Source organism: Rutidosis leptorrhynchoides, chromosome 6, assembly GCF_046630445.1.
Source record: "Rutidosis leptorrhynchoides isolate AG116_Rl617_1_P2 chromosome 6, CSIRO_AGI_Rlap_v1, whole genome shotgun sequence".
Taxonomy (NCBI): domain Eukaryota; kingdom Viridiplantae; phylum Streptophyta; class Magnoliopsida; order Asterales; family Asteraceae; genus Rutidosis; species Rutidosis leptorrhynchoides.
This window is the reverse complement of record NC_092338.1, coordinates 356,736,700-356,751,878: the sequence shown is the minus strand read 5'-3', so window position 1 is coordinate 356,751,878 and position 15,179 is coordinate 356,736,700. Positions and strand designations below refer to the sequence as shown.

The following is a 15,179-nucleotide window of genomic DNA, read 5'->3' as shown; positions in this document are numbered from 1 at the left end:
GCGTTGATCTTCCATTTTCCATTGATCTTCGAAACAGAAATTTCTACTTAAGTCAAAATCCAGCATTCAATAAATAGTAATACAGTATATGGTAACCAACATGGAATCAACACATTGCATGTTAATTAAGTAATGCAACTAGATACAGATACCATAAAATCATCATATAATAACGTAAATAGAACACCGTACAGAAATTAAACAACACCAAGTTCCATTCATTAAATAAGAAAGTTGCATACATCCGCATAAGATTCGTACAATACATTAGCAAAACATGAAACTACAAACGGGATTACATAATAAAATCTAATACAATAGCCCTATGGTGACGGTGGGTAAAGGATGTCCAGTATATGGGACACCTGGTCCTCGAGCTCAGTTACCCGAGCACAGAGGATATGCACTTCCCTCGTCAGTTCCTCGATGACGGGGAATGCTGGTGGGGCTGGCGGTGCAGATGGTACAGGTGGAGCTGGTGGTGCAGATGATACTGGTGGAGCTGGTGGTGCAGATGATACTGGTGGAGCTGGTGGTGCAGACAGTCCAGCACCCGAAGTAGACGGTGTGTAACGGGAAGCCTTACGCCTGAATGGATCGGCAGGGTAAGGCACAACCCGCTTGCGGGTGGTGGCCCTAACCTTCAGTCCATGTGCGTTAACGAACGACATACCTCCGTTAACCCCTGGAATAACAGTACCATCGAAACGATACCACTTCTTCGGTGGGGTAGAGGGCTCAGGGTCCTCGTCGAAATCCTCGTCGCTGAAGCCATCGGATGATGAGTAGTCTGAATCACCTGAGGGTGGATCTGCTCGACCGGTGGTCATCAGTCGGTATCTGCAAGGCGGGATCGGCACGACACATCCATCAGGAAGGCGTCTAACCCAATGTCCATGCTCATTGCGGAAAGGACCGTCCCCATTTTCTCCAGGAATCACAGCACCACCGGAATGGTGCTGTGGCTCCGGGAGTCCTGGGTTAGGTGGAGCTGGAATCTCCTCTGGCTCTTCGTCTCCGTCGGAGATGATCATCAGGTCAGGTGCGGGGCTACTGTCCCCAGAGGATGAATCACCAGAGTCACTGGAAGGTAGCGATGACGGGATCTGTGAGTCGGCAGCAGCTGCAGGCGAGGCGGCAGATGAATCTGAGTCGCTGTCCAAGTCAATGATGATGGGCGGGATATCCGACATCTAAACAAGGAAAAATAACTTTTTCCATGTTAGTAAGTCATAAAGCAAGCACGTATTAGGCAAAGTAAGTACGACAATCTAGATTATCTATAGCAGTAAGTGACATGGCAATAATGACAAATATCATGCAATCGAAAGCAGATAATAGCATGCAGTAGTGAAAGCAATTAGCAGTATACGGCATATAGCAGTAAAAGTAAGCAGCAGCAGGCAGCAAGTTCCGCAGAAACAAGTAAACTAGCAAGTTGTAGATTAGTCCTATTAGTGAATCCTACTCGGTCCAGTCTAGACTCACTAATGCAACCTAATTCCCTACAACCAACGCTCTGATACCAAATGTGATGCCCCGTACAAAATTAACGTGTACGGATTATCAACAACAGGATCATTACAAGGTCAAACACTATATGCTGTTTTAAAATAAGTTTGTATTCATAAGAAAAGGTGACGTCATAACCAACGTCAAATGTTTAACATACGATAGTGTGCTTCTACGTATAGAAGGCAATAATAATAGTACGTGGCCCAATGGTCATTACAAATTCATTGTTTCAAAAGTAACATAGTTTGAATGCAAAATAAATGTTTCATGCGGAGACATCTCTAACAGAAGCAGCGGGTGTCTACACAGCAATACTACAACAGCGGAAGCAACCAAACCTCTAAGCACCTGAGAAAACATGCTTAAAAATGTCAACACGAATGTTGGTGAGCTATAGTTTAAGTATACAGTAATGTAAGGTAGGCCACGAGATTTCAGTGTTTCAAAAACAGTATGAAAAGTATATGTTCAACCGTGGACACTTGGTAACTAACTTAACGTAATATCACCCCCTAAAAGTACACTTAGAGAGTGCGTATATTTACAAAGTATTAAACACCCGTTAAATGCTAGTGCTACTAGCCCGAGTGGGGATGTCAAACCCTATGGATCCATATCTAAGATTCGCGTTCACCTGTTCAAAGACCAATGACTAAACGTTACCGAGCTAAGGGGAAAGTTTATGCCGTTGTATAACCCACACATATATAAAGTTTAAGTACTCGTGCCTAGTATGTAAAATTTAAAATGCGCATGTATTCTCAGTTCCCAAAATAGTTAAAGTAAAAAGGGATGCTATAACTCACAGTGAAAAGTAGTAAAGTCGGTACGAGATAAGTAAGCAAGTAGTTGGTCCGAAAGGTCCTCAACCTAAGTCAAAAGTTACTAAGTCGGTAAATCGTTCCCAAAGTTTTAAAAGTATGTAAATTAGGTCTTAAGTATCATCATCATTCATCATTAATCAAAAAGTGTAAAGTAAGTTTCAATCAAGAATAGAGTTCGAAACAAATGCTGACTTCGTTCAGTCGCCACGACCTCTATACAAACTAAAATGAGGTTAGACCAGTGGCCATGGCTCCGTATATGAGTCCCCTAGTTGCTGACCAATTTTCAGAACCAAACTCGTCTTCGTTTAACCGTGGTGACGGTTTAAGTGCGAGTAGGTCAGAAATTTAGCATAACGTTAATAGGGCGTAGTGACTTTCGGAAGGCTATAAATCCTAAACCGTAAGTCGGATTAAGACGAGGCCTAAAAGGAAAATCATCTACTAAAACCGAACTAACTGGAAATCAACTTTCCAGTAGCCCAGGTAGCCTGATCAGACCCAGGAAATAGTAAGCAATGTGTTTCGATGGGTTCTTGGTGCTTGATGCTCATCACGGTTCTCATCCTTGATGCTTATAGCTTCAAGTGTACAACTCTTTGATGGTTTTTATCATATTAAACAAGTTTTAACCATCATAACGCTAGTGTATGTCTAAGATAAGTAGCATAACTCATTTAAGGGTTGCAAGTAGGTTGATGAACCAAAGTTACATCAAGATCTTAGATCCGACACATACATGAGTTCTAGTAGTAATATTAAGCTATAAACTTGAAAGTAAACTAAATAAACAAGATCTTAAGTTGTAGAACTTAGATCTTAGTTAGATCTTAAAGATCCTAGACTAAAAAGTCTAGATCTAGTGTTCTTAAGTTAAACCCTAAGTTATAGAACTTGGATCTTTACTTTAATGAAACCATAAGTTATGAAACTTAGATTTTCATCTTGAAATGTATGTAAGCTTGTAAGCTTTTGTTTACAACAAAAATGGAAGACCATAAGTTATAGAAACTTAGATCCAACATAAGTGTATGAAGTTATAACTAGAAAGTTAAACTTCCATGTTCTTGAACTTACAAAGTTTAACTTTAGTATCAAGAAAAATGAGATCAAGATTAACTAGTAATACTTGACCAAAATAATACATCACAAAATTAAATACATACAAAAGAATGAAATAAATTAAATCTACAAGTAACAAGTTCATGTTTGTTTATACTTAAGAAGATTCAAGCCAAAGCTTGGATCTTTAAGAAAATAAACCTTAAGTTTACAAAACATGAACACAAATAAGATTTTGAAGCTTATGAACTTTGGATCTTGATAATACTTCAAGTGTAGAACCATAAACTATCAAGTTTAGATCCTTGTTCTTGACTTCTCATCAAACAAAAAAATGGAAGTAACAAGATTCATGAATATACAAACTAGATAGTTTGATCTTTAACAACAACAAACAATAACAAGTAAATGATGATGATGATGGATTTTGGTTTTTAAAGGAAGAAAAGAAGAAAAATAAAGTTTTCTTACTTACAAGTTTGAGAGAAAAGTTGAGAGAAATAAAGTGGTGTAAGTTTGTGTGTGTAAAATGAGATAGAAACTAGTCTTATAAGTAACAAAGAAAAAGAAAATTGAATCTCCCTCACCCTTGCATTAGGCCGACGGTATTGGAGGTTAAAAGGGGGAAGTCAAATCTCAACTTTCATGTATGGGATGATGATGTATGCTAGGATGAGTAATAAGTTAAATGCATGGGAAAGAGGTGGTCATGCATGCTTGAAGCATTTGTCTCCTCATTTAACTAATTAATCTAGGTTTAGTCTTAATGGATAATTAACATAAAAATGGGCTCACTAGTAGTCCATTAAGAAAATTAGGGTGGGCTTCCAAGTCCAATAATATAAGCCCAAGTCCAAGTATGTAACAATTAAATAAAAGCCCAAGTAATTAACTACTTACACTAGTTAATTAGAAATAATTAATAATAATTAATCATGTACGTAAATAATATTCGAAATGTTATTCGTGAAAAGTGTGTGTCACAAAGACAAGTCGGGACATTTAAAGTCGAATACGGTAACAAGTAAAATGTATGAGAATACATTTATTAAAGCGCAAGTATCAATAATAAATATTAATAATTATACGTTGGAAAATCCAGGGTCGTTACAGTTGGCTCTTTGCTTGCGCAACAACTTCCACCTGGTATGCCGTTTGAGTTCTGTTTACAAGGCCTTTTGGCTCTATTTATTGAGGCAACATCAAGCGTCGACTCAGTGGTGACTTGACTGCCGTTTAGAGCCTAAATTGAATTCCAGGCAGACATTAAAACCCATGAAAATTTGATTCTACCATTCCCATGGCATCACTTTTTTATTCTTTATTTTTTATTATTTTATTTATATTTATTATTATTATTATTATTATTATTATTATTATTATTATTATTATTATTATTATTATTATTATTATTATTTTTTAACTTAATTTTTAATACCTTTTTTAGGCCGTAGGTCCTTACGAAAGCAATCTCTCTACCCTGGAGTAGAGAGAGGAATGACTTTCTCTTCCTGTGGGTGGAGAATTTTTTCTCGACTCATGGTTAGAGAAACGACCTCTTTTCTACGCTAGGGTAGAGGAATGATTGTCTACATCTCACCTCCCCATACCTCGCAAGTGCGGGATTGGGTTTTGTTGTTGTTGTTGTTGTTGTTGTTGTTGTGGTGTATATTTGTGTTGTAAGTTCACTGTTTATATGCAGAACTATAAGACAATAGAGGCAGTAGTGTTGAGGCTTCTGTTAGTTATATTTTGATTAGAAGGAAAAATGGAGTTTTGTCCCACATTGGTAGAAGAGTGAAGTTGGAGGTGAACTCCTTGGCTATAAAAGGAGGTCATGGGATTACTTCCAAATTGCACCAATCAATACACTTTAAGTATTTGATTATTTCTTTCTTTCTTACCCTTGTTTGAGAGTTGTATTAGTTAAATATTTTGGAGAGTGTAGTTGGCTTGAGAGAGTCGTCTATGTCATTGTAACAATTTGTGATATAGTGTATTGCTCTCTTTGGGGGCAGGTGATTTTTCTCCTGTTTTGGAGTTTCCACGTTAAATCTTGTGTTGTGTATTGTTCTTATTTCTTTACTATTATCATTGGGCTGGGTGTTGGGAATTAGTGAGACCGTAATTTCCCAACAACTGGTATCAGAGCGTTAGGTTTGACGGGGGTCTCGGTTATAGGAGTCGGAGTATGCTCTGTGGTTGCCACGGGAGTGGATCGTCCACATCAGAAACGAGTTCTATTGATCGTATAGGGTATCTGGTTAGACAATATTTTTTCTGATTCGTAGTAATAGTTGGATTTGTTAGTGGCGAGTTGTGGATTTTCGATTTAAAGGGTCCTGGCTACCTGCTACATCTTTTGGCTATTCGAAACGTGAGCAAAATCAGAGAAAGTGTTGTTTATAGGATACGGATACGATGTCGAAGTTCAGTCCAACGAGGTTTGATGTAGAGAAATTTGATGGGATGATCAATTTTGGCTTATGGCAGGTTCAAGTCAAGGATGTGTTGATTCAGTCTGGGTTACACAAGGCATTGAAAGGTAAACCCACCTTTGTTCCCGGCAATGATTCTAGCAGTAAGTTCGATAAAGAAGAATGGGATGATATGGATTTGAGGGCAGCAAGTGCGATTCGTTTGTGTCTTGCAAAGAACGTGCTTGCAAATGTGCACGGGTTATCAATGGAAAAGGAGCTTTGGGTTAAACTAGAGCAGTTGTACCAGGGCAAGGGCATCTCAAATCGGTTATGCCTTAAAGAACAATTTCATACTCTGCGTATGGATGGGGGTTCAAAGATTTTAGATCATCTAAGTATTCTTAACGGTATTGTTTCAGAATTGGAGGCTATTGGAGTTAAAACGGATGATGAAGATAAAGCTTTGAGGTTGATATTATCTTTATCATCGTCTTATGAACACATGAAACCTATTTTGATGTATGGGAAGAAAACTCTGAAGTTTGAAGACGTTACTAGCAAGCTCCTATCCGAGGAGAAAAGACTGGAAGGTAACGGGGTCTCGTCATCAGGAGATACGATAGTGTTATGTTCGGATAGGAGAAAGAGAAACTCTGGGAAGAATCTGGTATGCTGGAGGTGCGGGAAGACTAGGCATGTAAGGGTTAATTGTCCAGGTGGAGCTAATCCGGCAAATGGCTCCAAAGACGCTAACATTGTCTCCGTTGTTACGGAGAGTGACGAATTCCTCTGAAGTCACACCATCCTCATGGTGTGTCCGCGCCACCATGGAAAGGGATGTTCGTTAGCGGTTCCACAATTGCACATGGGCATTGGTTTGACATTGATGCAGGTTGTGTGGTGGAAATTGAGGTTGTAGCTGATGAAACTTCCAGGGAAAGCCAAACAGGAAGTTGCACCATAAAGTTTTAGCTGGTTGTTCAACAACATGTGCTGAGGTGAAATGCTTGGAATGTGATATTCTAAGTGCTATACTCTTAATGGTGGAGTATGATAATTCTTGTTAAGAGTTATGATTGTCTGTGATGACAATGATTGTCGGTTTATACAATGTTCGGTAAATATGCAAGTTTTGTCTCTTGGGAGATAATGTCAACGGCATGAAGATGAGGGTCTTGAAGTTGTCGTCGAGGAAGCGTCTACATCGGTTATCTTTGTAATGTGGAAGCATGATTATTTTCTTCTATCCAAAAGGTGGAGATTTGTTAGTTATATTTTGGTTAGAAGGAAAAATGGAGTTTTGTCCCACATTGGTAGAAGAGTGAAGTTGGAGGTCAACTCATTGGCTATAAAAGGAGGTCATGGGATTACTTTCAAATTGCACCAATCAATACACTTTAAGTATTTGATTATTTCTTTCTTTCTTACCCATGTTTGAGAGTTGTATTAGTTAAATATTTTGGAGAGTGTAGTTGGCTTAAGAGAGTCGTCTATATCATTGTAACAATTTGTGATATAGTGTATTGCTCTTTTTGGGGGCCGGTGGTTTTTCTCCTGTTTTGGAGTTTCCACGTTAAATCTTGTGTTGTGTATTGTTCTTATTTCTTTACTGTTATCATTGGGCTGGGTGTTGGGAATTAGTGAGACCGTAATTTCCCAACAGCTTCTACTAATCGTTGCCATTCTTCAAGCTCAAGAAATGCCCCTGACAGGTTATCTCAATACTTTAACTATGAACTATATGTATATCAATCGGTTGGGTTGGTTTATTGATACACATAATGCTTTTGGATAGGTTCGTCCGACCAACAAATACTTCATGTTTTTAAGTTCATAGTTAACAAGTCCCAATGAATATCTTATAGTGTCTAAATTACCCATCCTCTTATAGTTCTATCTTCCATTTAAACTGTAATAACCAACCATTCTATTTGTGAGAAAAACCCCAAAATTTACCATCACTCCAATTTAAAAAAGCTCTGCATTTATCGCTCTATGTTTACCCCTCATGTAAGCTTTTTTTTTTTTTTTTTTTTGAAAGGCTACCCCTCATGTAAGCTTAGTGTTGAAGTTGGTTATTTTTTATTCAAACTGTCCAGTGTATTGTAGATTTTCATTAACTAATGCCATAATTGTATCATTGTATTTTGTATGCGTCATATATATGCAATTATGCTTACATGTCTGAATGGACAGGGACAATTGCAGGAGTGATCAAAAACTATTCTACTTTAGTTGAAGAGTTATATGATATAAGTGAAGTGTGAGTATGGTGTTGTGACCAATCTATAGCTACAATTACTTTGATCTTGGGGAATGTAAGATATAATGATCCATACTTAAATTCTTTACACAAATTATATATATATTGCTTAAATACCAAATGCTTTTTGTTCCAATAGAAGGCCGATACAAATGTGAAAAGAGCAATCACGAAGACACTAAATGAGCCTTAACATATATTGACATCTTTGTAAGATAGCATTCCCAACGGGTGTTATACAACTTCATAATTTAATTTCTACCTTAAATACTTTTAAACAAATTTCTAAAACTCGTACCAATTTTTTTAATGGCAAATGGAAACTTTTCTAAACACCATTTAGAGCATTGCTAGATATTCTGCATTGTAGAATTGAAGACAAATTGAAGTTATGGAAATCATATGCTACTTGTAGTGGAATAAAAAAGTAACTTATGGAGAACAAGTGAGTGCATAGCAATAAATGGTCTTTGATTTTCTTTATTTCTTTTTACGCTCGTATCCAACGTGTGATGTTTAAATTTTGTAAACGAGACTGTCCAAAAATTTATTCTATGATTGAAAATTAGCATGACTAAGTAGTTTTCAATCCATTGTCATTGTAGGCTTAAGTATCATTTTTATGTTACACAAAAATCACATAAATCTGCCTTTTTGTTGACAAAATAAAGTATTGTCAATTGTGTGTTTTACCTTTTAAGTCAACAAAACTAAATACTTTGAAATTTGTCGTGGAAAGTTTGACATAGTTTAAGGTATCTCAACAAGAATAGGGTCTATATAACTCTTAATTCATTACTAAAATTGTTTTTACTTTATCACTTAATTTTTCAATTTTTCACTTAATCTGAAAATTAATATGTTGACATAGAATCATATATCTATATCTATTCCCATTAAAAGGCAAATGGAAATGGAGCTTAATATAGAGAAAAAGTAAACAACCCTTAGGGCCCGTTTACTTTTTTTCTCATTAAGTCCAATATGGATATAGATGGCAGAATGGCTAAGGAACAAATTTATGTAGTAATCAGTGAATGAATAATGTTGTTTACTTTTTATGGTGAATAAACGGTCTGAATTATAAAATTGACTATTTTACCCCTAAAATAGTTTTTTTTCTAATACTATTATTATTGTCTTTATTAAATAAAATATCTGATCGTATAATTCATGTAATATAATATACAGTAGTATTATTTATAAACACTTATCCATTTCTGTAAACAAAATATAAAAACATCTAATTAGCTTTTTCTTTCGTTCACGCATCCATGGTATTTCTAGATTTGTTCACATGGATGCATTTGTAGCAAATTTTTTCATAGTTGGCCCATTTTGTTGTTTCCTACCGGCATGTGTAGCTAATTGATGATCGGTTTTTACGGTTTTTCACACTTCAGTTGGTAGGGGTTTTTTTATTACGATTTTGAAAATCTGATTTTCTCTCAAACCTTTTTGTCTAATCTGCAAATCACAATAATTTAGTTTTCTTATTCAAGTTCTTCACTTTCGAGATCTTCAACTTCGATATTTAGATCTTTGATTTTGAGATTTTGATTTTTACGATGTTGTTCCTTTCAAGAATATATTATTTGATCCATTATCAATTGAAGAAGATATCTTCAAAAAGAAGAAAGAAAGTCAATTGTAGAAGATGAAATTTTAGTTGCTAAGATACAAGGGTAGTCTTGGAAAACTAGTGTAAAAAAACATTAATATGCAGAGGACAGTGATTTGTTGACTGTCCAATAATCTCTCGATGAATACCCTGGTGAGCCAAAAAGTCCTAAAGAAACAAAGAAAAAAACTGACCGAATAAAACTTCTAGGACACACGGCTCATTAATGTGTTAATAAACAGGCCCTTAGTGTTATGTGAACACACATTACTTTTAACCTACTTTAGAAACCATTTCTATTATTGTTCAATTATAAAAGAGTGATGTTGCAATTTTACTTTCAAAATCCCGCAAATTCGCGGGTATTAAACTAGTTAAAATAAAAATAGAGTGACTGACTGTGACGCGTGTGATGGGGGAGTGGTTTAGTATCCTTCCTTTATGCAGACAAGAAGGAAAAACAGTTTCAGTTGTCAAATAAACTCCTCACTTCTGGTTTCAAGAAATAAAAATTTGCAACATAACCCCCATACTATACAGAAATGTACAGATAATACCCATATAAATATTTAATTTCATATGAAATTAAATAGGCGTGTGTGAGAAATCTCCGAAGTAAATCTCGGAAGTGAATAACCATCAAACTCCCTCCAACTAATTCTAGTTTTTTGATTAAGTATATTTTTTTTAACAGCAAGATTTGCATCAGTGTATTATTTATTTCAACGACACTCATCATTTGCACACACACACGCGTTCTGAAGGAAACTCGAATCGGGCGAACCGGGTTTGAATTCTAAATGGATCCGGGAGAAAACCTCTGAGGTCAATCTGAATATTCATATTTCAGACAGATTAATTAATAGGATGGGCAGAGTGAAGCTCGAATCCATAACCTAACCCCCAACTCCAATGCACAAGGTGAATGGGCCGTTGAAGCAATGCTTCGTTGAAGCAATGATTCGATGGCTCCTGATATATTTTAAGTTTGATTTCTGTTTTTCGCAAAAAATTTATAAAAAATAAAAAACTTCTGTGCGCCAAATAAAACAAAACAATTATTCGTCATCAAGAAAAATAATAAAAGATCCTAATCACAACATTTTGGACCTTTTTATTCTTTGTCAAAAGGACCTGTTTGCCTTGCTTTTAGAGCTCTCTTCACTTCTCTCAACTTTACAATGACTCTTCATATTTCTCACGAGATATTCAAATTATCGCGATTTTTAATTAGCCTAATGACAAAAATATTAGACCTCTGCTCAGCTCATGACAGAGAATAAATAAAATGATATTTTAATAGAAACAAATATAATAAAATAATTTATTTGAAATAGGCTTTTTATTTATATAAATAAATATAAACTAAAACAAGTTTAAAAAGAGTAAAAGGATTGCTTCCTTTGAAAACTTTGTTGTTATGCTGGCTTCTGAAGATACAACAGAGTTTCTTCAGATCCGAAGAAAAAGGTTAGAATAAAAAAAAAACAAAAACAAATTTTTTTCACACATAAAATTAAATAATATTAAATTCACACACTCACTGTCTCACTGTGTGTAAGAGTTGTACTGGTTTTCAATATATTACTCCATATAGTTATAGATAGATAGATATACCTGTGTATAAAGCTTGGACTTTTTGTAGTGATCCAAAAGAGTCCTTGGGTGAGAAAACAAAAATATTATAATAAATAAATAAAAATAAGAGAGATAAATAAAAAGCATTGAATGAATATTTTTCTTGTGAAATCTTTGTTGTTGGTTTTGAATGCATGAGTCTCTTTGTGTGTGTGTGTGTGTGTGTTGATGAGGATGGTCTTGTTCTTGTCTCATGTGAATATTCTATCAAGATTTTGACTTGAAAGAAAATATTCAACAAATTACTTAATTTTCTTGAGGATTTTCCCAAAATTAATTTCTGAAAAAAGGGTTTCGATAAATTCATAATTTTGTACCCCAAGAACATCGAATTTGGGGATATAAGATGTAAATTCAAGAACACAATGAGAGTCTACTTTGAAGATTTGTTCAATTTGAGCCTATGTTCATGCATATGTGCAGGGTTGGTCTCAAGATTTTGAGAGGTAAGTGACAAAATGATTATTACAGTATAAATTTATAGCTTTCGTGTTTAATATAATTAAATTAAATTTATATATTTTATTACAGCATTTACACCGAACTCAAGCATTAAAAAGAAGATACATATATATATTTCTACTAGGGGTTATAAAGTATGTAAGTAATTTTATTTTTTTATTTTTTTTTTTTTTTAAATTAAAATTAAAATTCATATGAACTGAAGAGTTGTTGTTAGGAGGAATTCATAGAGGCTAATAATTCTTGGTGCTGATAGGAAGAACCAAAATAAAGAAGAAAAAAATGATTACTATTATGGATTCAAAAGAGACATTGAAAGAAAGTGAAAAATGTTTAGATTCACAGTTATGGCATGCTTGTGCCGGAAGTATGATTCAATTGCCACTGGTAAATTCAAAAGTATTTTATTTTCCACAAGGGCATGCCGAACATACTGCCGGAAATGTCGATTTCCGGGGTCGAAACAGTCAGTCTAGAGTTCCGGCATGGATCCCATGTCGAGTTGCGGGTATTAGGTTCAAGGCAGATGTCGATACCGATGAGGTTTACGCCAAAATTAGGTTGATTCCGGTGAGTGGTTCCGGTGAGTTAACTACTTTTGATGATGAAGATTTGAGTTCGGAAAACGGTGAGTCATCGGACGGTCAGGTGAAACCGACGTCATTTGCGAAAACGTTGACGCAGTCCGATGCGAATAACGGTGGCGGGTTTTCGGTTCCGAGGTATTGCGCGGAGACGATATTTCCTCGTCTTGATTACTCCGAGGACCCACCTGTTCAAACGATTTTAGCGAAAGATGTTCATGGTGACACGTGGAAGTTTCGGCATATTTATCGGGGGACCCCACGACGGCATTTGCTTACAACCGGGTGGAGTACGTTTGTGAATCATAAGAAGCTTGTTGCCGGAGACTCGATCGTGTTTCTTAGGGCGGAAAACGGTGAACTTTGTGTAGGAATTCGACGAGCGAAAAGAGGAGTAGGTAGTGTTCACGAGACGTCGTCGGGTTGGAATCCGGTTGGGGGTAATTGTGTCATTTCACATGGCGGGTATTATCCGATTTTGAGAAATGGCGGTGGGAATTCAAAGGCGAAAGTGGAAGCTGAATCGGTGATTCAAGCGGTGAAACAAGCAATGAGCGGGCAAATGTTTGAGGTCGTGTTTTACCCGAGAGCAAGTACGCCCGAGTTTTGTGTCAAAGCAGCGCTTGTTAAGAACGCCATGCAGATCCGGTGGGCCCCAGGGATGAGGTTTAAAATGCCGTTTGAGACCGAGGATTCATCCCGGATCAGTTGGTTCATGGGAACAATTTCTTCGGTCCAGGTTGTTGACCCGATTCGTTGGCCCGATTCACCTTGGAGACTTTTACAGGTATATTAACATCTCATGTATACTTATTACTGAAATAATTGTATATATACTATTGGATTTTTCTAACTGTCGTTAACATGCATAAATTAATTGTACAAATTAAAAAGTGTCACTTTTAAATCATTATACGTAACCGTTCAATACAACGCTTTAAAGCACACTAACGACAACCAGTTTTATTTGATGAATTGCAATTCAGTGACATGGGACGAGCCCGATTTGCTTCAGAACGTGAAACGGGTCAACCCGTGGCTTGTAGAATTAGTATCAACAATGCCAGCAATTCATATGTCACCGTTCTCACCACCTCGAAAGAAATGTAGACCTTCCCTGCACCCTGATTACACGATGGAAGCCCAAATCCCGATCCCGATTCCCGCATTGTGCGGGCCTCATTCGCACCTATTTGGCGGGCCCATCACCGGACCATTCGGTTACCATCTTCCCGATAATTTGAATCCTCATCATCCTGCTAGCATACAGGGAGCCAGGCACGCTCGTTATAATTTTTCTCTTTCAGATATCCAGTTAGATACTAAACTCAATTCGGGTTTTTTCCCAACCAATACCAAACCTTCACAACGGGTCAGCCCGTTTCTTAACAAACCTTCCGTATCCGAATCCATATCTTGTCTGTTAACAATTGGTAATTCAAACACAACTGTGAAAAATCCCGAAACCCCTAAAGCATCTCAGTTTTTACTCTTTGGTAAGCCAATTTTAACCGAGCAACAGATCTCTCATAGCGGGAATGTCTCGGGTTCAGGCTCCGGGTCGGGCTGGGACCCACCTATAAACTTAGAGACCGGGCATTGTAAGGTTTTCTTGGAATCAGAAGACGTTGGTCGGACTCTCGATCTCTCTTTGCTTGATTCGTATGAAGAATTAAGCAAGAACCTGACTAACATGTTCAAAATCGAAAACTTTATAATGCTGAACCGTGTTCATTATTGGGATGCAACAGGAGCACTTAAAAAGATTGGTGCCGAACCATTTAGGTGAGATTAACATGACTTTCTTATCGCAATGTTAAATGTTATATTTCTCGCAAACTAAAGCAATTATCCATATTTGTGTTTTTTCATAACAGTGAGTTTATGAAGACAGCGAAAAGGTTGACGATTTTAGCAGACTCGAGTAGCGAAAACAATGATCGAAATGTGGATTGTTGATTTACTTTTGATATATAGTTGTACAGCATCGATCTCTTTGGTTTTGTTAAGACATATTTTGGTTATATTTATCGTGTTGAGTTCGCTAAATTGAATGAGACTATCTCGAGTAACTATTATTTTTAGATGTGTAACAAATTGAAATAAATATAATGTAAAATACTCCGTATATAATTTTTGTAAGTAGCGTAGCTATGTTGGTAATGAGTCGACATCTTGCCACTAAAAATAAATAGGTCAAGGGTTCGAGTCCTTACACCTCCGTGGTCACCTCCATATTTACAACCCACTGTGAGTAGCCAATTGTGAACCTGGTTTGAATTGTCCATTATCAACTTTTTGCCACCAAATATATATAATGTATGACTGGGAATGTTAGTATAAGAAAGTAGCTGAACTCAGACCAGCCCTTCGGAACTGTTATATTTATTTTTGATTGTGAGGTGGCCAAATTTGAAGGCCCAGACACTTGTTATGGAGCGTCATATTTGACGATTTTACGGCGTTAGTAACATGTGCAACGAGCAAAGTCAATACTTGATATGCAGTCAGAATATGAAACTTCATTTTCACTATATATAATTATAGTCACTGTTTCAACTCGTGGTCATGAAGACTCATTCCATGCTCGGATGAAGGATCTCAAAGCAAAGATCAAAGAATGAGTGAAAGTTAAGAGAAACAGTGACTTTACGAGAAAACCACAGGTGATTAATCGGATAAATGCGGTTTAAGTTTTCTTTTGGGACATCGAATGGGATCACCCGGGGGGACTAAACCACCCGTTGCGATCATCTTCCGTTTCGACTATGCCGATGCAGCGATAATAAA

At 36.6% G+C, this 15,179-nt stretch overlaps 1 protein-coding gene across 1 annotated transcript; it reads left to right on the top strand.

The window, feature by feature from the left end:
• Positions 1 to 11,594: 11,594 nt before the first annotated feature.
• Positions 11,595 to 14,482, top strand: LOC139851720 (auxin response factor 18-like). The gene is made up of 4 exons (XM_071840870.1): positions 11,595 to 11,939; positions 12,023 to 13,176; positions 13,351 to 14,174; positions 14,267 to 14,482. The coding sequence occupies exons 2-4, from the start codon at positions 12,088 to 12,090 to the stop codon at positions 14,346 to 14,348; spliced, it is 1,995 nt and encodes a 664-aa protein (XP_071696971.1). The 5' UTR covers positions 11,595 to 11,939; positions 12,023 to 12,087; the 3' UTR covers positions 14,349 to 14,482.
• Positions 14,483 to 15,179: the final 697 nt, after the last annotated feature.

Bases quoted from the DNA above. Each gene is read 5' to 3' on its own strand.
- LOC139851720 (XM_071840870.1), top strand. From the start codon at position 12,088: ATGATTACTATTATGGATTCAAAAGAGACATTGAAAGAAAGTGAAAAA. The intron at 13,177-13,350 runs GTATATTAACAT...AACGACAACCAG, and splicing joins CACCTTGGAGACTTTTACAG to TTTTATTTGATGAATTGCAA. The intron at 14,175-14,266 runs GTGAGATTAACA...TTTTCATAACAG, and splicing joins ATTGGTGCCGAACCATTTAG to TGAGTTTATGAAGACAGCGA.